This window comes from Malus sylvestris, chromosome 5 (assembly GCF_916048215.2).
Source record: "Malus sylvestris chromosome 5, drMalSylv7.2, whole genome shotgun sequence".
In the NCBI taxonomy this organism is placed as follows: domain Eukaryota; kingdom Viridiplantae; phylum Streptophyta; class Magnoliopsida; order Rosales; family Rosaceae; genus Malus; species Malus sylvestris.
The window spans coordinates 28938352-28962544 of NC_062264.1; the positions used below are offsets into that span (position 1 = coordinate 28938352).

The following is a 24193-nucleotide window of genomic DNA, read 5'->3' on the forward strand; positions in this document are numbered from 1 at the left end:
ACCCTAAAAACCCTAAATTTCCAAATCGAACCTATCTCCAGTCACGATCACAACACAAGGTCCACATTCATGTCCTTCCCTTCCAGTTTGAAGGACATCGTGTGGCCAAGAACCTACATACATATGTGAATTTCACCAAATTGAGGGGCCGAAGCCATAAATGTATGATCCTTTTGCTGCTGAAGGATTTCGATATTTAATTTTATCGGTTGGGGATTACTGGTGGAAAATACACGAATTTTGCTAACCATGCATGGTAGATAAGTAGTGCAACCAATAATTATACGTATTTGTAGGTGCGATATTGCAATTAATGGAAAAAAGAGTGGTCCATTACCTAAATATTGGATATGCACATGCACGGCATGCATTATTGCAAGCAAGCCAGCTGCGATCGAAAGTTTGATGATAAAATTGAGTTTTCCTTTTTCGTTACATATTTTTGGATTTGGATTTTATTTGCCAACTCCTAATTGAGTGATGCTTTAGAGTAGATGGACCATCTTAAATTATCATTCAAGAACATGTTTATTTAATAACACGTGCCTCATCGTCTCTGTAATTTCCTGTCTTTGTTTCTGTTGCAATTTCTTCATATCAATACTAAAGTTGCTTTTAAATCTTTAACTTTTTTTAATATTTATATTTCTTTCCTGTTTTTGTTTCTGGTATAGTTTATGGTGCAACTTCTAAATTAGTATTGACAGTTTCGTGTCTCGATCGAACCCGAAATCAAGGAGAATATCTGACTTGGAATTCTACTGCTTTTTTATTGGACCATTTGTCGTGGTTGTATGTTTACATTAAAGCGTGAGGTATTTAGGTTAAGTCACGCACAATAAAAATAGAATAAAGATAATAATTTAGTATCAAACGTATCGTTTACAAAGAGTTCAACCTAGATAACAGTACTGAGTGGCAAATATGCACGTTTAATTAGAAAAAAGTTACAAAAAGAGAGATTTTTGGAAGAAAAAGTGACCCAAAAGAAACATTATGAAGCGAGAGTGAAATTTGTCTTTCAATTTATTCAGTCTTTGAGGTAAAAAGACTGATAAAAATCAGTCTTGCAAAAGTAAATAACAACACAATACAATGAGCTCAAATTTATTCAGTCTCCCATTAATAATGTGCTCACAACACAATACGAGACTAATTTTGTGATCTAGACTATTTTTTTATGATCCAAAAGTAAATAACAAATAAACTGCTGAGAATTATCGATTAAAATTATTAGATTTTAAATTTTTTATTGGCATCATGAGTTTGGAAGGGTGTTGAGAAATAGAAAAGAAAATAATTTTAAGATATTTGAACTAGAAATTTGATTTTAATGCTAAATTATTACTTTAAGCTCTAGAAATTTTGACTCAATCAAAAGTGTACCCAACATGTGAAAGCATTTGGCACCACATTATCCAACATGTGAGATTGTTAAATCCTAAGATTATCTTATTGGGACAAAAGTGGATCCTGCTGTATCACGCACGAGTAGTGTTATGAAACTCATACTAATCTTGTGGTCTAATCGGATAAACGATTCTCGTTGCGATAAGGTAATCGGAAGATAGTTCCGTGGTAATCAAATTATGTACTCAAGCAGATGATGATCTTCTGATTCTCTCAAAACTTTGAACCAAGTTGACAAAGCAACTGTGTGTCTTTGCAGTCTGATCAGGTCTTATATGGTAAAGAAAAGGTAGCAAGATTATAATTTCGTATCTCAGAGTTAAGCGTGTTTATTTTTCGTTTGAACAGTTTACAACCATATGTTGGGCTGCGGTCTTTCAACAACAAGATTATTATAAACAAAAACTGCGGTATCTTTGATTTCGGGGTCATCCAAAGATTCCCTATACCAAAGCAATTGTCTCTTCTCTTCAAACTTTCATTATTGCAGCAGTTGGTTACTTCAATTCTTTAAAGGTCTGTCAAACGCAGGAAGATTGAAAATGAATCAAACCTCATTAAGCTCAATGTTATCTGAGTGAGATACCTGCTGAGTCAAACCTTATATAAATCATAGACAGAGTGCAAATACGAGGAAGAAGAAGGTGCACGGTAAGTTTTCATCACGAGCACCGTTTATCTGATAAGCTCTAATCTTATGGTTAAATTACTTTTTGTAATACTCGTATGATTACTTTATTTCCGCGAGAGGCCTAATCTAATGGTTAGACTATTTTTTGTAATACTTGGCTATCTTCCGAGTACTCTATCAATACGAGAACAGTTTATTTGATAAGGCCCTATCTTATGGTTATTATTATTATTGTTTTAAACAAACAATATTATCCACACAAAATGATGGGGGTGACCTAAGCCTAGTAAGAACGTGGTCCAAATTCAGTTTTGGCGAAAATCGAATCTAAGAATTCTCACTCTAATACTATACCATTGTACTAAGTGGTATGTTTAATCTATAGTTTGTAATACTTTTTAGAGTCTTATGATATCCTACCAAAAACCCATTGTACCAAAACAAATATAACTGGGGAAATATCAAATAATTATTCGTTAAATTAAGGTTTAGGTAACTTAATTACAGTATCTAAATACAGAAATAAAGAAATAAAAGAATAGTTAGAAAACCAAAAATGCATCGCCACCTTGGGTGGGATTGTTATTCAATCCTTCCACCCACACCCTTTTATTTACTTTCTCCTCCTCATTCCCTCCCTTCTCATTATTATTATTCCTATTTTTGTTATTCTCCTCGTTATCCTCGCCTTTATTCTCCCCCTCCCCACCACCACCACCTTCTCCTCCGAATATTCCCTTCACCACCGTCTCCACATCTATTTTCTTTTCTATTCCCTCCGTACCCTCCGCCGTTGCAATAACGGGGATGTACGGCGGCCTCAACAGTCCCAAAACCGAATCCCACTCCACCGCTTTAAAGAAATCGTGGCCCTTGATTTCGCCCGACCCGATTCTCTGCTTCGGATCCTTCTCAAGCAACTTTTTTATCAGGTCCCTCAACGCCGTCGTTTCGCCCGTCAGTTCTGGAGTTTTTGTCAGTATCCGATAAAACGTCTCCTTTCTGTTGATCCCCTTGAACGGCGTGGTACCGTACAGCATTTCGTAAAGAAGAATCCCAAGGGACCACCAATCGACGCCGAAATCGTGTCCCTGGCCCGATACGATTTCGGGCGCCACGTACTCCTCCGTCCCAACGAACGAGTTGGACTTCTCGGAGTTTTCCAAGTTGACGACGCCAGCTTCAGGCAGCGCCACCGTGTCGTCGGGCGAAATCCCCGAGTTACAGAAGCGGTGGAACGGCGAGCGCCTCTTCTTGTGCACCGGGTTCGATTTCGCTACTGAATTTGATCTGATCGGAGCCGATTGAGGTGATCGAGGAGAAGTCTTTACGGGAGAAAGCTCGGTGGAGAGATCGAAATCCACGAGCATAATGTGACCATTTTCTTGGATCATGATGTTCTCCGGCTTCAAATCTCTGTAAACAACTCCTAATCCGTGCAAATAATCCAATACCAGAACCAATTCCGCCGCGTAAAATCTGAAAAACCAAAAAGAAAATCAGAATTTAATTTTCTGAGCAGCCAAACAGAATTTAATACCTTAACTTGAGAGATTTTGACATTTAATTTACCTGATGACCTCATCGGAGAACATCCGCTCGGTTTGTCGTTTCCTGAGGCAATTGAGATCGCGCCCGGGGCAGTATTCAATGGCGTAGCCGACGAACTTCTCAGTGTCGAGAACGCCATGCAATTTAGGCAAGAGCGGGTGCTCGAAACGACGTATTACTTGCTGCTCGAAGCTAACTCTGCGGTACTCGCTGCCGTCGCTCTTCGGGTCTTTACTCCTCCGCTCGATTAAGTCCTTGGAAATCACCTTCAAGGCCATTAGCCCCTCCGCCGCCGTCTCTTCTCCCTTCACCAGAAACACCACGCCCTTGGCTCCTCTGCCCAGCGCCGAGATCACACTCAGCCGCCGGAAATCCAAGCTGGGAACCGCGACGCCGTCGTTCTGATCGTCCATGCTTGAAAGCTCTGTTTCCTTTGGCAGCTGTGCAGAGAGCCAGATACCGAAATTTATACAAGTCTTAGTGAGGAAGGGTTCAATTCAAAAGGTGGGGCCCATACATTGCATGCTGTTGTTGGTGGAAGAGGATCCGGTCTGGATCTCTCCCATTAAAGGGGCAAGATCAAGTGATCTAAATCGTTGAATTTTAATTCGACGGTTACAATTATTATAATTTTTATAAAATCAAATATTTTTAACCGTTGAATCAAAATTCAATGATCCAGATCACTTGACTCCAGATCTTTGATGAAAGCGATCCGGACCATATCCTCTTCCATTGTTGGTGTGAGTGGTGCGGCCACGTGGCTGGTGTGTGCTGACGTGGCGTGATCATGCGGTGGTTCGAAGCGCAGGCAATTTTCCTGGTTGTTGCAGAGAACGACGTCATCACTGATTCCATGGTTTGGGAGGTTTTTAATTTTTAATTTGGTTGTTAATTGGGAGAGCAAGAAAATGGGGGAAAGTGAATGTGATTCACGTGCTTACGTGAGATCACTTGATTCTAGAAGGCGTGCGGTGCAGGGAATGTTTTGGTTCAAATCCGGCGGTGAGCGGAAAAATTTATTTATTGCGCTTACTTGACTATTACCATATCTTAAAACGAAAGTTCTCATTAGTTCGTTGGGAGACGTTAGGTCATATAGCATAATTACGCAAAAATTATCGTGTGGTATTGAATTATTTTATAATATGATAGTGGTGATTGACGAGATAAATAGTAAATTTAAAATTCAACAATATTATTCGTAAATAAAAATTTTACAATAATTTGTATCATAAATGTTGTTGATGTTGTGTTTGACCTTTTTATCTTGATCATTAGGTCTTTAATCGATGGTTTAATAACCAAAACTTTAGATCTATAAGATATTTCAGAACTAAAACATATTATACCATGACACGTAACAATGTTATGGTGCCATGAAATGGAAGTTTTTGTGTGGGCAATGACCTCAAGGGGGGAATGCAGTTGGAAGTTGATAGTGTGTTGAGCCAAACACACTACATAATAAATAGGTGAAGTGAATTTTGTTTGCTGATGGGGTTTTCTGCTTCGGTCTTAGGTTTGGTTTGAGCTTCAAACTTTGGGATCCATGTCTTATGGGTCTTTTCTGGTTCAAAATATGGACACTCATACCCATCCTCAGTACTAAACCCAACCTAAAGTTTATTTTTATTTGTTTTTTTGGTCTTTCTATTTATCCAAAATTTTAAATACACATGATTTTACATGCTTGATCTGAGTAATATCACATTTTTTTGGTAGTACTCTTCAAAAATATCAGGTTTGATTCACATGAATTACGAGAATCTAGTATATTTGTGTTAAGTTATATATTTTTGTTTTGGAACAACGATGGAATTTTATTCAATTAGGCATATAACCACAAGACAAAGGGATGGGAGTTACAACAGGCGCAACCAAAGCTACCTCCCTACCCCAAAGAATCATCCAACAGACCAATCACTTCTAGTGGTTCCTCAAACCACGACCGAGTATGATTCTTATTAGACCTGGCATTTCAAACCCAACCCGTTAATCCGATCTGACCCTTTAAAATGAGTATTTGGATGAGTGTTTAACGGGTCATTTTGGGTTAACCAGCGAAACTCGTTAACACCTGTTATTGAGGGTTTTTGTGTAATTTCAATAGTCAATAATGAAACCCTCACTCTGTCTCTGAGAAGTTTTTGGTGGGGAAAGGAGATGAAATGCAGAATGTGCTCTCTAGGTGTTTGATGAAATGACCTTGTGAAGATGGAAGGTAATGTCGTCGACTTCGATGACAATGTTGCTTTGTAATCCAGTGGTGCAGAATTTGCAAAGACGAGATTTTGAAGCGAGTTTTGGCGAATTGGTGCATTGTTTTCAAATGGGTCTCCGGCAGAAAAATCGAAAAGGTGAGGTTTTTAAATTGAATTTGACCATTGAACTCACCATGCTTGGCCTTTGGAGCTTGATTTCGCAGCTGCCCCCGTCGCTGATGCTGCCATTTTGTTGACCAGGTAATGTCTCTGTGTATTAACAGGTTGGGTTCGGATGACCCTTATGACCCGTTAAATTAACGGGTCGGGTTGAATCCAACCCAAACTCAATAAATCTGATCCGTTTACAGATCTACTTCCCATGGACTGCAACGCTTGTTAAGCGATGACCGACTGTTTAATCGACGACTCCCATGGGCAAAAGAAGCTTAAGTGATCTGTAGCAGTAAGACCTTCACATCCTCCACTTGTGTCCAATTGGAGGCAAGTGGATGTCATGGTCTTATGCAATGAATCACTCTCTAAAATGAGGTTGTGAATCCCCTTTTCTACCGCCAAAGCCACCCCTTCCCTATCCGCTAACTCTTTTAATTTGTGCAGCATAGATGATGTTATCAAATTTTCAACATTGTGTTAAGTTCGATACCTTATTATTTAATGACAGCTCTATTGTATAATATTGCCAAATCTCCTGTAGACTAGAATATTATTGTATAAAAAATCTAGCTAAATTACAATTTCCCAATAGAAAAACAAAAACAAAAATATAATTTCTCATAAAAGAAACTAATTTCAATTTTATTAGCTTGAGTTTGAATATATCACCACTAGTTTCAACCGATTTTAAACAAATGTCAAGGTCGGAAATGTTGACTCTTGGGGATAAGCGACAAACATGACCCCTTCAATTTATTTAAAAAAATATATAATTATTTTGGTTTCTCTGTCTTCCCGGTTTCCCAAACGTTTCGCAAACATGGCGAGCGCAAACTAGCTCTGCTTCTGCTTGAAAAATGGAGGCCCGAAGGCTCGCCATGATCTGCTCCCATATCCTACCCGGTTTGATTCCGGCTACGACCCGATTAGCTCCCGTTGCTAGGTCCAATTGCCATTCCTGTTTGAACAGTAAGCAGTGGCCCAGTGGCTCCGACGAGGGGAATAGCCAAAACGGCTGCGTTTTCTGTAAAATTATTCGCGGCGAGTCACCGGCTTTTAAGGTTTCTATTTTTTCTAGTTAAACTGCATTTTATTTAATTATTTATGAGTATTCCATTTAATTATTTGTGAAATTCTGTACTTTTGCAGCTCTACGAAGATGATGTTTGCTTGTGCATATTGGATACGAATCCGCTGAGTCGTGGGTAAGGTATCATTAATCCAATATTTAATTTTTCAATTATTATTTTCTCAATTTCTAGCTTTTCTCTTTTTCTTTGTGCTGTTATGGTAAATTTGAATGAGTTCATTCCATTTGTTTTACAAGACGATATTCTAAATTGCTTTAATTTACGGCGAGTTGGATTCGAACTTGGGTGTACGGTCTCGGAAGCCTCATGTTTTTGGCACAATTTCCGTGTCAATATCACAAAACATTGTGCCAAAAACACAAGGGGCGAAGAGTCCACAGTGAGTCATACTTTAGAGAGTCTCATTAGTGTTTCTCTACCATTTATAGATCAGCAGGGCAATATTAATGGATGCTTTTAATTCTGTACAGTAGAAATGCAAGTGTTTGTGTCAATTTTGCCAATATTTCCTTTGTATTGTAAGTAAACAGTGCATAAAAGTGAGAAAGAATTGCAACTATATCATCTTTATATGAATTTCTTTTAACTATGTTTTCGTTTCCACTTGCTAAAGTTCCGTACTTTTGCTTGCGCAGGCATTCTCTGGTTATCCCCAAATCGCATTTTTCTTCGTTGAAAGCCACACCTCCGGATGTAAGTATGTCTCACTTTCATATGTTATGTACTAGATGAAATGATGGGATGAATTTCTCGATGCGTATATGGCAACTTTGAGTATGTGTAAAAGATAGAAGTGGTAGAAGGGTATTCTCAATCATTAGGATTAATAAGCAACAGGTCGGTGAGCACATTATTGATTGGTTGGACTGTAGTTTTCTCTACGTATCTCCGATAAGTTGCTTGCTTATACTGTAGTTTTTTTCTGCAAATAATATGCATGCGCTTCTTTATTTGTTGTGTGACGTTGTAATGTTTCATGAGTCCGAATGAACTTGCTCTGCAGGTGGTAGCTGCAATGTGTTCAAAAGTGCCCTTTATCAGCAGCGCAATCATGAAAGCCACTGGTTCTGGTATGTCTTCAAAGTCATTTTCCGGTGTCACCATATTGCATTTTCATTTTGTTGTTCTCAGGTTAAGTACTCAATTAGCAATTAGGATGTGCTGAAATGGCCCTTATACTTCAATGATATTTTCATTGACATCCTTGTTTTCAATTGCACATATTCGGTCATACCTACCTAAGCTTTGCTATGTTACACACTTAATGCAGATTCGTTCAACTTGTTAGTTAACAACGGCACAGCTGCAGGCCAAGTTATATTTCATGTGAGTCATCGTAATTTCCCTTTTGATTTTCTTTTGGTTAAGCTTATACTTTACAGCAGCAGATACAATTGAAATGATGCATCCTCCATTGAAAATCTGTAAATCGTATTGCGACTGAGCAAGGCGAACTAGATGCATATCTCATCCGATCCACGTTGTTTAACTTGAGGAATGTGATAAGCTTTTGCTAATCTTGCTATGTAACATGGCAATTTCAGACTCATATTCACATAATACCGCGCAAGGCCCTTGATAGCCTCTGGGCTTCTGAGGTATGTACCATTCACATTTTTGCCTCTTTATATGTGAAAATTGTAGAGTCTTGAGGATATAAGCTTGATATATGTATAAATGAACTCCATAGGGTTTGCGGAGGTGGCCCCTGAACGTAGATCGGGAAGCATCTCGACTTGCAGATCTTGTTCGAGAGCAATTGTCATTATCAGAAAACTCCAGAAACAGCAAAGGTGAAGGATCTAGCCTTACCGAAAACTAGGTGCATATTTCATCCGATCACGATGTAATTTTCAGTGTACAATTATGTGCGATATACATACTTTAGTTCTTCTAAACGTTTAGTATGTGGAAGCGTAATCTCAATTAATTAACAACTAGAGTTGCATAACGATACGGCAAACTTAAATCCTTCCTCTTGTGAAACTTGCTTCTACGTCACTCATACAAGTCCCGCACCAAAGGTGATCTTGGTGCTCCAATCAAACTTCAAAAATTCTCCATGGACCTGATTTTCCACCTTCAATCAAATTGCCATAACTTTCTAGGCGAATCAGGGTTCTAGTAGTATGCGAACTTCCTCTGGTGCAAGAAGCTCTGGGATGAGCTTTAGATCCCAGAAGAAGTGTGAAAGAGAGGATGTGATGGTTTCGGCTTACTCCAACCTACAAGCCAATGCATCTTTCCGTATGAAAGAGAGGATGGTGCATCTTTCGGACTTTATTAATTGAATGAAACTTAGTAGTACGTTTTAGTGGAATGTGTCTTTCCAAACATTGAATAGAATGCAATAAATATTAGAGAGACTCATTGAGTCTATGAGTATATGAGAGAGTTTTCAATACAGTTGTAGTTCATTAGAAACTTGTGATTTGGATTGCTATTATTATAAGAATGTGGTCATTGTATTCTAGGAGACGAGCACCGATCAACTATGAGAGCATAAACTTGTGTTAAAGGCGGAATGTCTAACATTTACCTCAACCGCATTTCCAGGTTCTTCTAATCCATTTTCTTGTGCATTAACATTGTGATGTGTCTATTAGTATGCATTAAATTGTGTTTTGATGTGTCTATTAGTATGCATTAAATTGTGTTTTACTTGCATTAATTATTCCTTAATACAAAGATTTGAGGTTTTTGTGTACAATCGAGTAAGTAGAGACGTGATATTTTTTTGTTGGTGATATTTTCTTTTATACAAACGATACTCTAGATTGGGCCCATTTTGGAATAGTCATTAACTAAGTATTGAACTCAACACAAATATAATACGCCATTGTCATCTATGTGAGTTCGATATGAGACATCTTATTTACAAATGAAGATAAATATCACTATAGTATAGTACTACTTGTTAAATAAGCGATATTAGGAATACGATTTTTTTTTAAGAAGATATTGAATTTTAACAATGGATAAAAACTATATTATTTTAGGGCGTTTCGCCAAATATATCTTCTGCTTTTTTTTTTTTTTTTTTTTTTGTAACAAAAAGTTGGGGGAGGGATCCTTTTTCGGGCTGGTTTGGTATTGCTGTGCTTTGAAAAAAAGCTGCTGTGAGAATAAGCGGCTGTGCTGTGAGAATAAGCGGCTGTGAAATAAATCAGCAGAGTGTTTGGTAAACTTTTTTGTAAAAGTGCTTTTGGAAAAAAAAGCAGTCTGATGGTGGGTCTTTTCATTAAAGGAGTACTGTAGTTATGTGTGCTTTGAAAAAAAGCCAGTTTTCCAAAGCTACAAATTGCAGCTTCAGCTTTTTCCTTTGATTTCAACTTATTCTCACATCAGCTTCCAAAATAAGCCTCTTTTTTTAAGTTTACCAAACACCAAAAACACTCCCAGCTTTTTTTAATAGGAGCTTTTTTTAAAATCACCTCAACCCCAAACTGGGGCTTCATTCTAGGATCAGGGCATACCACAGCCTCTTTGATAACTCACAGAGGGCGCCATAGCCCTCTTTTTTAGTTTTTTACAGACTACCCACTAAGAAGGATTGCCGACAATGAAACACGAACTTAGGTCTTGATCTAGTAAAAAGAATGATCATTACTAACTCAATCCACCCTTGTTGGCCTTCCAATTAAACCATAAACTACATGTGTTTCCCTTCCTTTTATTCATTGGAAGTTGAAAGGTAGAACTAAAGGATAATACTTCCCCCCTGGAGGGACGAGCTCATTCTCCCTCCATAACGCATCTTTGCCGTAGAATTTTCATTATAAGAACGATGTAATCTCTTAATCTTCATTTGAAGATCATCCACACAAAAAAATCATTTGAATAAGAAATCGTTTAGTTTCCTAAATGTATCAAATAAATTAACGGTGTAAGTACCAAGTAGCATATTTATGATGAACCGTTGATTTATTTGATACATTTAAATGGTTAAAGTGATCTCCAGTTCAAATGAATTTTTTTATCTTCAAATGAAAATTAAGACATCGAACAATTTCGATTATGAAATTTCAATGGTAACGATACGTTATTTGCAAGTGGAAAAAAAATGAGTTCATCCCCAAAAGGGGAATGCAGGCATTATCCAAAATTAAATTGAAGGAAAGTGTAGTGTCAAAACTTTCCAAGTTGGAATTTGGTTCGGGAAAAAGTAGTTTTGTTTTCCACGAAACAATATTTACAAAGATTTGTTCAGAGCATGTAACTTACGTGGTTAAGAGTTTATTTTTGGTATTATTTAACAAAAAAAACAGTATTGACACATTTACATTGCCCCAACAATGACACAATTAAAACCATGACATTCAAAATATAGTTGGGCTTAGTCAAGTTTATTAGAGCAATATTCTCTACAATTGACTCGCATTTGAGATCTCTTTTAATTAAATGTTGTGAATAACGGAATTGGATCCTCTCCTGAGCTCAGGATGAGGATTCTCTTGAGCAGCGTATTTGGGCCGTTGAAATTTGATCCAACGGCTGCAAACATGTGGTCTTTCTAAAATTATAATAATTGCAACCGTTGGATCAAGTTTGAACGACCCGGATGTGCTACTCATGAGGATTACCATCTGAGCTTAGGAGAGGATCTAGTTCCATGAATAACCACCAATAAATCAATTTCACATTGACGTCCTATTTTTGGGATCAATCCCATTGACCGACTTTTATAATCCAGAGAGGTGTTGAAAATTTTGGGTAAAAATAAATTATGAAAGAGTAAAGGCATTGGCCATTCACCAACAGGATTCCTTCGGACTCTTTTGGTGAGAATTCTGGAGATTGGTGAATCATGTTTGTTCATCGTATATTGTGCGGTCGGTTTTTATCAAATACTGTTTATGTTTAATTTTAAATAAAAAAATTAAAAATGACTTTTGACAGCATGATATAAAATGTACGGACACGATTTACGGATATCCAGGATCCTCACAAAGAAGATCCGGTGAAGATCCAGATTTGGCTATTCACACCAACCCAAATCTTTTTTTTATTCTGGCAATTTTAAAACTATAAGTGAGAGGTCTAGGTTTGACTATCGTTAAAAACGAAATTAAATCACATTATTGCTAATTCATTGTGAGGCTAAGCTCACTTTCTTCTTCTTAGTGTAGATAATATTGTTTTTTAAAAAAAAAAAAGTAAAATTCACCTATGAAAAATAGATTAAATAAATAATCAAAATTAACAAAAAGGGACAACTTCCAATTAAAATTGAACTTACAGGGGAAGTCCCAAATCCAAAAGCAAAATAGATTAAATAAATAAATAATCAAAATTAACAAAAAGAGACAACTTCCAATTAAAATTGAACTTACAGGGGAAGGCCCAAATCCAAAAGCAAATTTTCTAAGGAAATTAATATTGTCAGTCTAAAGTTTTCATTTTTGCATTTTAAATTTTTTATAATATGCTTGTGAGTTGTTTAAAATTATATTATTACAGTGCTAATATAGTTCATTAAATTATTACTTAAATATCAATTAATGTATTTATTTTTTAATAGTGACATATCACAAAATTTACAAATGTAATGTACAAAATCAGTATAACTAGAATTAAAAAAAGTGATGCTAGCAAGACTACATTTGTGGATAAAATTTTGAAAACTAAAAGACATAAAAGTTGGTGATTAATTTATTATTTAAACGTTGATAAACGTATTCATTTCTATTCATAACATATCATTTAATTTTTAAATTTTATCACCTTAACATTATTATTAAAAAAAGAAAAAGAAAAAATGTCACAAGTCTTTGTCCTCTCAATTCTCAAACCCCGCAATGGGAAACGTCTCTGACTCCCCTTTTGAGGGTTTGCCTTTGCCTCGCTCATCGTCTTGGTCTCCTCCATTTCGCGCTTTCCTTTTTATTTCCCTCACCCTTTCGCTTTCGCCCACCACTTCCTACTCCTCCTATCTCTGCCGCTTAAACGTCTATTTTTGGACGCCCGCATCCGCAGAAAACACCATAGGAAACAATCAATTTGGGTAGAGGAAGCAGAAGACGGATATGGCGCCGAGTCTCGCATCGTCGACGGCGGAGAAACTCAAGAAGGACGGCAACACCTACTTCAAGAAAGAGCGATTCGCGGCCGCCATCGATGCGTATACTGAGGTATTGTTGTTTTGTTTCTGCAATTCGTTGCCCTCGTGTACTTTGCCTGTGGAAAATTTAAATGGTAAAGGTTTGATCTTTGTGATTGATGATTTTGTGGTGTTGTTTTTTGGCATTTGGGTTTTGAAGGCAATCACTCTGTGCCCTAATGTTCCTGTTTATTTTACGAATCGCGCTCTCTGCCATCTCAAGCGTAAGTATGTATGATCCACCCCTCTCTCTAGTTTCAAATTTCGTTTTCCTTTTTGTTTGTTGGATTTCATTAATGGGTTTTGAGTAATGCAGTGATTGGAAGAAAGTCGAAGAGGATTCTCGGAGAGCTATTCAGCTTGATCATAACTCAGTTAAGGTAAAATTCTTATGTTTTGGTTTTGATTTTGTTCTTTTTTTCTTTCTATAAATGTGTTTCTACGATGTTATCTGTGACATGAAAATAGAGCGGTGAGATGTTTGGAAGAGTGATATTTTGGTATATTGATATATCCTTTTGTGTATCGGCTCGAGATGTTGTCGTGGTGCTGCAGGGGGTTGTATTCATTGTTGAATTGTGATAAATTGAATGTCAGCATTTTAACGCATGGAGGTCGGGTCAGAAATCGTTGGCCTACATTACACGCACGGGGACTTTGTCCGTTTGTTTCCTTTTCTAACAAGCCATCAGTTTATGAGTTAGATGCTATTTATACAATTTGACCACATTCAAGTGGCAAAAGACGTTTAATACCAGTTTTGTTGGCACCCAGATGCATAATATGAATTTTCACGTAGATGATAGCTTGAAAGCGGGTTCCTTCTATGCGCTATGTGCTCTTGACTTTTCTATTTGAGATTATGTTCTGACTTCTGAGAACCTGTGCTTTCTTTTCATTTTTCGCCTGCTTGCAAGTGGATATTCTGTACTTTAACACTTTTAAACAAGTATTGGATGGGTGGAAGTTTGTATATTAATGTTGCATATCTTGTATGTTTCCCTGTACACTTCTCTGAGTCTTGCACATTAACCCATTGTCATCTGGCCATTTTCCTTTTTTCTAGAATCATCATCTTGCCGCATAGTTCATTGAAAATTTTATGCGTGACAGGGTAACTATATATTGGGGCTTGCTTTACTACAGAAGCAAGAGTATGGCGAGGGAGTTAAGGCACTGGAGAGGGTAAGGAGTGCTTTCTGTCTCTTATCATGATCGTTGAGAAAACATCTCTTAGTATGCCTCTTTTCAGTTTATGATTATGGTAAAAGAACAAAATGGAGGTCAATCAAACTCACAAAATTTCTGCTAAAAACTACTTATATCTAGTGAAATTATGAAAGTTGTATAACCCATTCAGAAAAAAGAAAAAAAGAAAATACAACTGGGGATACTTTAGAAAGATTATGGCTTTTTTGATGTTATTTGAAAGTTGCATAATCTCATAGAACAAAGAGGGTTATGAGAGGCTGTATTATAGTTGCATCACAATGATGCAATTGATATTCACCACTTGCTTAGAAGGCCTTGCTCGACATGCTTGTATATGATGTATGGAAAATTTGAAAACAGGGGGGAAATCAGGTGTATTACAGAAGCTTAAACAGTCAAATGGTACTAGTACTGTATAATCTCCTGCCTGATTTTATCATAATACTTTTATTATTTCATAGTCCTTTCATACTATTATTTCATAGTCTTCATACTGCTTTTAAAAACTGTTTGTTGGATATAGTTGCTTACAACGTGGATAAAATATTTGAATTCTACTGAAGTTTGTTTGAACTTCCTGTACAGGCTTTGGATCTTGGGAGGGGTGCCAATCTGAAAGATTATATGGTAGAGGAGATCTGGCAGGAGCTTTCAAAAGCAAAGTACATGGAGTGGGAGGAGACATCGAGCAAACGTTCATGGGAATTGCAAAATTTGAAGTATGTCTTCCTTGGGTTCAGGCGTATGATGTCTGAAAATGTTATCAATATTGAATAACTGTTGATGTTCGTTTAAAGGGAGCTGGTTCATAAAACTTGTTTCATGTCTCAGAGAAGCTTGCGAGACTGCTCTCAAAGAGAAACATGACTCTTGTCAAATGGAAGGGTTTTTGGATGAAGCTGCTACCACACATAAGAAACAGTTAGAGGCGTTAGGAAGAGTGTTCGAGAAAGCTGCAGAAGCTGACACGCCTAGTGAGGTCAGTACATGGTTTTGGTTTTCTTTGTCTTCCATTCTCAGTTACTTTTGTTGTGACATTGTTAAAAAAACTTCAGGTGCCGGATTACCTATGTTGCAAAATCACTCTTGACATATTTCGTGATCCTGTGATTACTCCAAGTGGGGCTACATATGAGAGATCAGTGATCCTTCACCATCTTGAGAAGGTATATATTGTTGTCATATTTCATCTACTAATACAAATGCCTTCTCGGCACTGGTGTATATAATCACATTATATACACATTGATCTCTGGCCTGTTTTTTTTTGGCACTATATACCAGGTTGGCAAGTTCGATCCAATCACTCGAGAGCCGCTTGATCAATCAGAGCTAATACCAAACTTTGCCTTAAAAGAAGCAGTTCAAGCATATTTACAAGAGCATGGTTGGGCCTACAGAGCATAGTGAAGGTTGAATTTTATCGGAAACTTATAGAGTCGATAATTGTGTTAAAACATGTACCGAATTCCCTGAGGCAGACTGCAGTGACCTCTTGTGTTTTTGATATTTGGTGATGTGCCCTAGAATCATATTGAAGGTCCTATCCTTTCAGAAAATGTATATAGATTACAATGAAAACCAGTTACGCACTCAATGCCGGTGTAGATTCGTGTTACTTAAGATTGTTGTGGTTTACTAATTCGGTCTCTCTTTGGGTCCTCAAAACGAGTTTTTCTGCTTCATATCGATGTATACGTTCAAATGCCGGGCTCGATTTGAATGTTTTAAATCGAACCGTTATATCTGATGGTGTAAAGGATCTCACATCACAATGTATATGCAACCCATTGATGCATTGTAGAATTTTCGCTCCAAAGTTTTCCATCTGTTTTCCCAACTAAACTTTGATCCACCTGTTTTTCATTTAGATCTGTTCATCCTATGATTGTTAGGAGGCAGTGAGCTCAATAGGCAAATCCTCCAAACCACTTAAAAAGAAAAGGGATGAGGATTATCTCCGGATCCTCTTTGTGAAAATTTTAGAGATCAATTCATCTTAGTCGTTCATCGTACATCGTGCAGTCAGTTTTCGTTAAGTATTTGTTTGTGTTCATTTTTAAATAAAAAATTCAAAATAATTTTTAGCCACAAGATAACTGAAGAATGATATGATGCACTGATCCATAACATCCTTACAAAGAGGATTCAGATAGGATTCTATTACCCACCCTCTAGCAAGCCTTTATTTTATTATTATACATTTTTTTTCAATTAATCTTGTTGATGCACAAAATTGGTGAAGACTTCAGAACAACTTAAAGTGTCAAGTTTGTGACCTTTGCTCGGTTGCTCCGGTCACCTATTGATGATGATGTGTTAAGAGATAGAGATAGGGAAGCAAACACAAGATGTACATGATTCACCCTAAGTTTGGCTACGTCCATGGAGTAGATGAATTCTCATTAATAGTGAAGGGTTTACACAAATACATAGGTTCAAGCATTAGAACTCTCATTTGCAAGTTTCCCTCATCTCTTGGAAGTAAGGGAGTTTGGTCAATTAATTTTAAATCAGTTAATGAATATTTTTACATATATTTGTAATAAGACACGGACATAAAGTAATAAAATTGTATGAATCACAGTAATATTGATTCTCTCTCGATTGTTTGGACTATAGGTGCGATGATTTACTTTACGGACGAGGTCTCTAGTTCAAGTCCATGATGATCCAGCTGCACCAACGAAAAGAATAGAGGAAGCATTTGACTCCTTCATGCATGCTCCACTTGGCTCGGGGATATAGCTCAGTTGGTAGAGCTCCGCCTTTGCAATTGTGTAGTTACTCTATTGTTTTTTATACAATGCCACTGTTGTTAATTGAAATGATTTTTCGAAGCAAAAACAAGGTTCACATATGTGATTTTGCCTGCGAATTAGGTCAGTTAATCCTATTACTAATTACTGTAAATTAGAGTAAAGTTTTTTTTTATATTTTTTTATTATTTAAAAAAAAATTACATCTTGTTGAAAACATTTTAATTTTCGTAGGGTTTTCGCTTCCACTCTCCCATATATAAAGCGAACAAACTCGCCCCACAGTAATCCCGAAAAAGGACAAAAACTCTTCACATCCTTGTTCACTCTCTCTCGCTCACAAAACCTCCCGGCGGGACTCTAGGGTTTTCAGAGACCTCATCTCTCTCGGTCGATCGCAACCATGGCGACCACCACCGCCGCGGCTCCGCGTCAGCTCTCTCAGAAGGAGGCTGACATCCAGATGATGTTGGCCGCCGAAGTCCACCTCGGTACCAAAAACTGTGATTTCCAGATGGAAAGATACGTCTTCAAGCGCCGCAATGATGGTACACTCTCATCTCTTTCCATTTTTTTCAGATATAGTTTTGATTTTTGGTTTTTGTTTCTGCTTTTGCAATTGTATCGATGCTGGGAAAATGCATATTTATCAAAATAAATATCAGATTTTTTATTTTGTTTGTATTTCAAATGATGGGCAGTTTATATTTGTTTTGCAAGATCTGTTATTTGTATAATTTCGCTCTAGGGTTATTTGTTTTTTGAGGTGCATTTTGTTTTTGTAATTTTTCTTTCAAATTAATATGCATTTGTGACTATTTGAACTGATTCATTTGGTTCAATTTACTTGGGTTTAGAAAATTAGATGGTTTTAATATCATTTGATTGTGTCTCGGGACTGTCTGTGCAAGAAGCTCTATAATTTGGCATGTGTGTGATAAAGCGGTTGTGAAGCGCATTAGTATGCGGTTGTGGAGCGCAATATTGTGCTAATCTGTGTTATTGTTCGTCGTATTGTTTTCATTAGCTGTTGATTCGTTTCAGGACTAGCTTTCAGTTAACGAATTGGCATTTTAGTGATTAGATTTGGTTGTTCTTAGGGATTTACATTATCAATCTTGGAAAAACTTGGGACAAGCTTCAGATGGCTGCCAGGGTGATTGTTGCGATTGAGAATCCCAAGGATATCATTGTACAATCAGCAAGGCCCTATGGTCAGAGGGCTGTCCTGAAATTCGCTCAGCACACTGGCGCTAATGCTATTGCTGGAAGGCACACGCCAGGTACTTTCACAAATCAGCTCCAGACGTCGTTCAATGAGCCCCGTCTCCTTATTCTGACTGACCCACGAACTGACGCTCAGGTGATGATCATCTTCTATTTCTAGTGGCATTGTATGTTCCTTCTTTGTTGCCATATTTAAGTTGATGATATTATCCAGGGCTTGTGTATGTGTTAATATATAATTCTCTTAGTTATTTCCCAATTTTGATCTGCTTGTTTTTCTTAGCGTGTTCTGATAATCGTTATGTGCCTGCAGCCTATTAAGGAAGCTGCTTTGGGAAACATACCAACCATTGCTTTCTGTGATACTGATTCCCCTATGCGTTATGTTGATATTGGCATCCCTGCCAATAACAAGGGTAAGCACAGCATTGGATGTCTTTTCTGGCTCCTAGCAAGGATGGTTTTGCAGATGCGTGGCTCTCTCCGTCCTGGGCATAAGTGGGATGTCATGGTAAGCCAGAACACCACTAGTAAAAAATTATTATGTTTCCTTTGAATTTGAAATTGTATGCCTTGGCTTTTGGGCCTTATTTGTAAGTTACTTGAGGGGTCTGTTAAGATATAGTCCGTAAACTTCTAATCATCGTCCAAATTTCTTTTTGCAGGTTGATCTTTTCTTCTACAGAGACCCCGAGGAGGCCAAGGAAAAGGAAGATGAAGATGTTCCTCAAATCCCAGATTATGGAACTGCAGATTATGTTGCACCTGGTATTGTCGGGGCTGATCAATGGCCTTCCCAAGTTTCTGATGCTCCTTGGCCAGCAGATGCCACTACAACTATCCCGGCTCCCGTTGTTGGCTGGACCGCAGAACCAGGTTTCACTTGTCAACTTTTTAGTGTTGTAAATTTTGTGGTAGAATCATCACATTTTAATTGTAATATCCTTCTTGGAGTCTACAGGCTTTTAGAAACATTTATGCTCAATCACATTATATGTTATCAAGTATGCATCTGTTTTCAATCCGGTACCTATTCTGACACAAATTTGTTTCTTCCCTATCTCGTTTATGTTTGAGTGCAGGCGCAGTAGGGGCAGAGTGGGATTCGATTCCTCCAACACAAATCCCTGCTTCCGCGGTTGAAGGTGTCGTTCCTCCTCCTAGTGGCTGGGAATTATGAAATTTTGAAGGGTGCTTGTCACAATGTCGTTGAATCTGTTGTAGTCGGCCAGATTTTCTTTTCTCTTTTGGGATTTTCCAAAAGGATTATGATACCATTTCGAAAAAATGAATTGTTTTTGAAGCCGTTGAGTTTAGATTTGAGTTACTCTGCGAGGCCTAGACAATGTTATCCTTGAATGATTTCTTTTTATTATTTTATCGTAATTTACCAAAAGAATTACATCTTTAATAGTCATTCAAATTATTATTTTTAATTGAAAAAGATGTGTTATTACGTACATAGAATAGCACAAACTATCTAAACACAAACATGAATATCATGAACTATGACTGCGTCTTTGTAAAACAGACCTACCATGGACTATCAATATTTCTTTACTAAATTCGAAAAATGTCACAAAAAGGATCGACTATCAATATTCCTTGCAAAAATACACAACAATGTCAAGGAGAAATACAATGCAACAGACTAGGTGTGTACATTATCGACGTGATCCTCGGTGCAAAATTTTTAGCAAAAAACTTAAGGTGAGCAAAAAGAGCGTCACACAAGCCTCTAAATCAAGTCAAATCAAATGGCATTTAAGGAAACCTAAACACCTTCATACGATTACACCTAAAACTCTTGTAATATTCTGTGCTGGAGTTCAAAGTTGGAGGGGATTGGCAAATGAGTAGTCGTATAATACAAATGGTATTACTCTAAACAAATTCCGAGTAGCATTTGACACTGGCTTATTTACTGTGATTTGTTTGATGAGAGTTTTAACGAAACACTCCCGGTACTGTTTACTTTTAACGAAAATGACATTTTTACTCTAAAAAGTCACTCATGGTACTATTCACTTACAACACATTTTTTGTTCTTTTGATTAAAACCTAAAGTTTTCAAGTCATTTTCGTTAGTTTTTGTTTTATCTAATCATATATTACCTTTTACTAAAATTGCATCATAATTAATAAACTAGGATAAACATTTAACCTTTGGAATCTCGAGTCTCTACATTTAACCTTTGTGCATTTACCCGTATTTCGCTAAATCTCGACCATCATAATAATCGATCCATGACATGACAAATGGAACAACATCAACTCCTCGCTTTTAGCCCTTGACATCTAACTTGATGATGTTTCATCAACAACTAATTTTTCTTTTCAGCATGTAGTAAGAAAGAGACCAAATCCTAAAATTTCAAAAATTTGTGTGCCTTATATTGTTGTTGCAATACAATATTGATGACATGAAAAGTTGAATAGGTCTTCCTCAGGAGATCTTGTTCAATCAATTTCTCTTTACAGAACTTGAAAAGTGATTGGATTCGACAAACTTTAGAATTGTATTCACAAATTTAAAGTCTTGAAAGCGTAAATAAAGCCAGTGGTGTTCATGCAATAAGATATCACTTTGATGATCAAAGCGCTCTTCCAAAGCGAGTCTTAAAGCTCTTGGATCCTTTTTAGTGAGGTACTCGGTCTGCAGTGCATCATGCATATGCCTTCGTATGAAGATCATAGCGGTTGCTTTGTCAGCTTTGCCAACCAAGTTATCCATCTCAGCTTCAATGTTGACCCTAAGACTCTTTGCAATGAGGTGGAGTTTCACATCTTAGACCCACTTAAAGTAGTTTTTTCTAGAGACTTCCAAAACGGTAAAGTTGAGTTTGTTCAAAGTCGACATGTCGCTATAACAAAGAGAATAAGATTGTGGTTAGTGCAATGGACAAAATGGTCCATACACAAGCAGTAGAAGATTCAGGTTCCATTGAATGTGTTTTGGATCAAATTTATCATGTATTTACATAATCATAGAACGTTAAATATTAATTACAACAAAATCAACTAAAATGATGATTTTTTAAATTTCAAATTATTGAAAAGTTCATGTTTTGAATATGTCATTGATATTTATTAATTTAATTTATTCAACAATTTATATTTGATTTATGATCTTTACAAGTGATACTTACCAGGGAGAACTGAACTTCAGAAGTGACATGTTTGAATCAAGCAATCACCAACTCTTCTGGTGCCTCTTTTTTTTGTGTTTGTAACTTTGTCCCATGCATTGGACAATACATAATTTTTCCACACACGAGTTATTCCTTGATATCCATCCCATGTTTTGTAGGGTTGGCTTGAATAGACCAAACCTCAATTATTCAGGGACATACAAGACACTTTCTTTATGCGTATTTGCTTATAATTTGGTATGAGTATGCAATAACACCTTTTCAAACGTGATCAATCAGATTCATAGTTACCTATCGAACATGTATTGCGGGTGTTCCAACAGACTGGGTCGGATCGGATTCGATATGAAGGCAGTTTGCTCGTTCTTTTGCTCAAATTCTCCTTCCATAAATTAGAATAATTTAAGATATCGTTAAGATCTTAGTAAGTAATTTGATGCTTGTCTTCTTGATTAATTACAAGTTTAAAGGGACAAATAGACTTCTCATCCTAATAACACTTCTCTTGTCAAAAATGACCTCGCATTTGCTCAAGATGAACTTTTTATATGTACAATAAGTGGCCACTGGACATAATGGGTCATGGTCTCTTACGCTAGAATTTCTCCCATAAATGACATTTTCAACAAACTTGTGACCTTCACTCATGCATAAGCCATGACTCTTGGGGCCCTACGGAAAATTATTTCCTGATCAATTCCTTTCACCATGTACACATATATAGCTACACAAAGCTAAAGCCTATATAAAAAAGAAAATTAGGGTTTGTACTATTTAAAGGTAAAAACAGCTTTTGTTCTTCATCATTTTGAATCGGACAAAGAATAAGAGTCCCCATGACTTTGACTAGGAAAGAGTAAGTGCAAAGCAATAATCAAAAGCAGAAGAATCTCACAAAAGGTGACAATGAACGATGGAGGGAGGCCAAGACGAGATATTTAGACATTAAAATGTTGTAGCACAAGATGAGGTGTGTACATGCACAATTGTATAAGTTGCCAAAATCAATAGTAAGTTAGTATTTTGACGCAGAACTTTAGAAATAAGCGTTCTTACATTCATGCGATCATAGTTTGTTATGTGTGCATAACATTTTCTTTGTGTTTTTTTCAAGTTATTTGTACATACTGTGATTTGCAAAAACGAAAAATGACTCGTTTCCTGAACGATTTTCCTTTTTCACCATTAGCCCTTGATACTATATAACTGCTGTGCTCTCTCCTCCAATGAATACTTTCACAAAAAGAGGGGCATCTTCAATGGACCACAACCCTAGTTGTAAATTGCCACCGCACCCATTCAATATGGTCACATTCTTCTCGTTTTTGCATTTTCCGTTCTTTTGATCATCAAAACAAGACTGTCTGCAGCCATTCATTCATTATTTGGATCCATTCGTTATTGATAATTGTTTTCTGCTTTATTTCAAGGTCAAAAGTGAGTAAAGGAGCTCATTGGATTGTAGTTGTTGATTATTGGGTTTGTAATTTTTGTGTAGTTGCAGACACAAGGGTTCTCTGCAGGGTGGCATTATTACATGTAATCGGGATTATATAACTCACTTATCACGTGATGAGTTTGATAGAGAGATGATGCGAGTCAGATCCAGAGATGGAGATATATATGTGATTACACTCTAGTTTTACTATTGTGCAGGCCACTTCTCTCCTGCATTATTGTGTAATGCAAAATTATCAAGTAGCATTTTTGGAGAACCATCTGCTACAACCATTCAACAAAACAAAACAAAGAATTTTTTTATTTTTTTATGTATAAGATATATAAAGCTTGATTTTTGTTTCTTCTTCGTGGCTAGCTCCTGAACTTGAAATCGAAACTTTGTAAGCTAAAACGAGAACATACAAAACGGGGATTGAGAATGAACACATGATGCTTGGAGTTGCTTGAGTTGTACACTATACTAACAAGTAACAACTAGAGCTCTGGAAATAGGTTAAGAATTTACAAATATGGTATTGGATTCACCATCATGCAGTATGTGTGATTTACAGCTCTGTTCACACTTAGCCCTTGAAGTTCCATTCTATGCGAGCTTGGATATCGTTCCATATGTGTTCTCTTCTTCCCTAATTTCCTTCCACTTGGTTCGGTCATTCAAACAGATTGTGTGAAGGACAGCAATGCAATTCTCCTTGTTGCGTGCGCAATTGGTCTGTCTGATAACACGGAGCAAGCAAGAAACACCTCCAAGCCCTCTGATTTCCTCCACAGCTAGCTCCTGAACGAACATAAATGAAATTCTATGGAAGATCTCCCATTGAAGAAAACCGATAGATGCAGATCATGGAATCGTATGATCAAAAGTTCTGTTGTCGTTCACATCCACCTGATCAGACGGCAGCTGCGCAATCCAATTCGACAACCCCAACCATATCGTTCAACTCCTACTAGGTATAGTCCTGCTTCCGAGCTTTTCATGTTGTACTGGGACAACCCTACGTCATCGACATTGAGTGAGTACACCAAACATATGAATCCATTCCCATGTCCCAATACTTGCTTGAAAGACAAACTAGACGTAGGCACGATTACTACGAGGTACGGATGTGATCTGAACTCGTAACGAGATCGTTTGCCTTACTTCCTGTGGCAGTCATTAATAATTCGCAAACTACGATATGCCAAATTCGCATTCGAATGACTATAAAGTTTTGAGAA

At 37.1% G+C, this 24193-nt stretch overlaps 4 protein-coding genes across 6 annotated transcripts; 3 read left to right on the top strand and 1 right to left on the bottom strand.

Moving 5' to 3' along the window:
• Window positions 1–2488: 2488 nt before the first annotated feature.
• On the bottom strand, window positions 2489–4026 carry LOC126623678 (serine/threonine-protein kinase OXI1-like). Its single transcript, XM_050292632.1, has 2 exons — window positions 3614–4026; window positions 2489–3520 (listed from the first exon to the last, which is right to left on the bottom strand). The coding sequence occupies exons 1-2, from the start codon at window positions 4003–4005 to the stop codon at window positions 2584–2586; spliced, it is 1329 nt and encodes a 442-aa protein (XP_050148589.1). The 5' UTR covers window positions 4006–4026; the 3' UTR covers window positions 2489–2583.
• Window positions 4027–6746: 2720 nt separating this feature from the next.
• Window positions 6747–9774, top strand: LOC126623680 (adenylylsulfatase HINT3-like). Of its 2 annotated transcripts, none has more exons than XM_050292635.1 (8): window positions 6747–7034; window positions 7123–7178; window positions 7700–7757; window positions 8068–8134; window positions 8335–8390; window positions 8609–8662; window positions 8755–8886; window positions 9539–9774. In XM_050292635.1, exons 1-7 carry the CDS (start codon window positions 6831–6833, stop codon window positions 8884–8886), a joined length of 627 nt encoding a protein of 208 aa, XP_050148592.1. In that variant the 5' UTR covers window positions 6747–6830; the 3' UTR covers window positions 9539–9774. The 2 variants fall into 2 exon arrangements, with proteins under 2 accessions (XP_050148592.1, XP_050148591.1); XM_050292634.1 differs by having other exon boundaries at window positions 8755–8857.
• Window positions 9775–12745: 2971 nt separating this feature from the next.
• Window positions 12746–16018, top strand: LOC126623675 (E3 ubiquitin-protein ligase CHIP-like). 2 transcript variants are annotated; one of them, XM_050292630.1, is made up of 8 exons: window positions 12752–13195; window positions 13325–13392; window positions 13481–13544; window positions 14278–14349; window positions 14962–15095; window positions 15208–15355; window positions 15432–15542; window positions 15661–16018. In XM_050292630.1, exons 1-8 carry the CDS (start codon window positions 13091–13093, stop codon window positions 15781–15783), a joined length of 825 nt encoding a protein of 274 aa, XP_050148587.1. In that variant the 5' UTR covers window positions 12752–13090; the 3' UTR covers window positions 15784–16018. The 2 variants fall into 2 exon arrangements, with proteins under 2 accessions (XP_050148588.1, XP_050148587.1); XM_050292631.1 differs by lacking the exon at window positions 14278–14349 and having other exon boundaries at window positions 12746–13195.
• A 1393-nt stretch (window positions 16019–17411) lies between these two features.
• Window positions 17412–19773, top strand: LOC126623674 (40S ribosomal protein SA-like). The gene is made up of 5 exons (XM_050292629.1): window positions 17412–17683; window positions 18236–18498; window positions 18676–18873; window positions 19028–19238; window positions 19445–19773. The coding sequence occupies exons 1-5, from the start codon at window positions 17539–17541 to the stop codon at window positions 19540–19542; spliced, it is 915 nt and encodes a 304-aa protein (XP_050148586.1). The 5' UTR covers window positions 17412–17538; the 3' UTR covers window positions 19543–19773.
• Window positions 19774–24193: the final 4420 nt, after the last annotated feature.

Excerpts from the sequence above, each read along its gene's own strand:
- LOC126623674 (XM_050292629.1), top strand. The coding sequence starts at position 17,539 with ATGGCGACCACCACCGCCGCGGCTCCGCGTCAGCTCTCTCAGAAGGAG. Across the intron at positions 18,874-19,027 it reads GGCATAAGTGGGATGTCATG|GTTGATCTTTTCTTCTACAG; the intron begins GTAAGCCAGAAC and ends TTCTTTTTGCAG. Across the intron at positions 19,239-19,444 it reads TGGCTGGACCGCAGAACCAG|GCGCAGTAGGGGCAGAGTGG; the intron begins GTTTCACTTGTC and ends GTTTGAGTGCAG.
- LOC126623678 (XM_050292632.1), bottom strand. The coding sequence starts at position 4,005 with ATGGACGATCAGAACGACGGCGTCGCGGTTCCCAGCTTGGATTTCCGG. Across the intron at positions 3,521-3,613 it reads TTCTCCGATGAGGTCATCAG|ATTTTACGCGGCGGAATTGG; the intron begins GTAAATTAAATG and ends TTGGTTTTTCAG.
- LOC126623675 (XM_050292630.1), top strand. The coding sequence starts at position 13,091 with ATGGCGCCGAGTCTCGCATCGTCGACGGCGGAGAAACTCAAGAAGGAC. Across the intron at positions 13,196-13,324 it reads CCATCGATGCGTATACTGAG|GCAATCACTCTGTGCCCTAA; the intron begins GTATTGTTGTTT and ends TGGGTTTTGAAG. Across the intron at positions 15,096-15,207 it reads TGGGAATTGCAAAATTTGAA|AGAAGCTTGCGAGACTGCTC; the intron begins GTATGTCTTCCT and ends TTCATGTCTCAG.
- LOC126623680 (XM_050292634.1), top strand. The coding sequence starts at position 6,831 with ATGGAGGCCCGAAGGCTCGCCATGATCTGCTCCCATATCCTACCCGGT. Across the intron at positions 7,179-7,699 it reads ACGAATCCGCTGAGTCGTGG|GCATTCTCTGGTTATCCCCA; the intron begins GTAAGGTATCAT and ends TTGCTTGCGCAG. Across the intron at positions 7,758-8,067 it reads TGAAAGCCACACCTCCGGAT|GTGGTAGCTGCAATGTGTTC; the intron begins GTAAGTATGTCT and ends CTTGCTCTGCAG.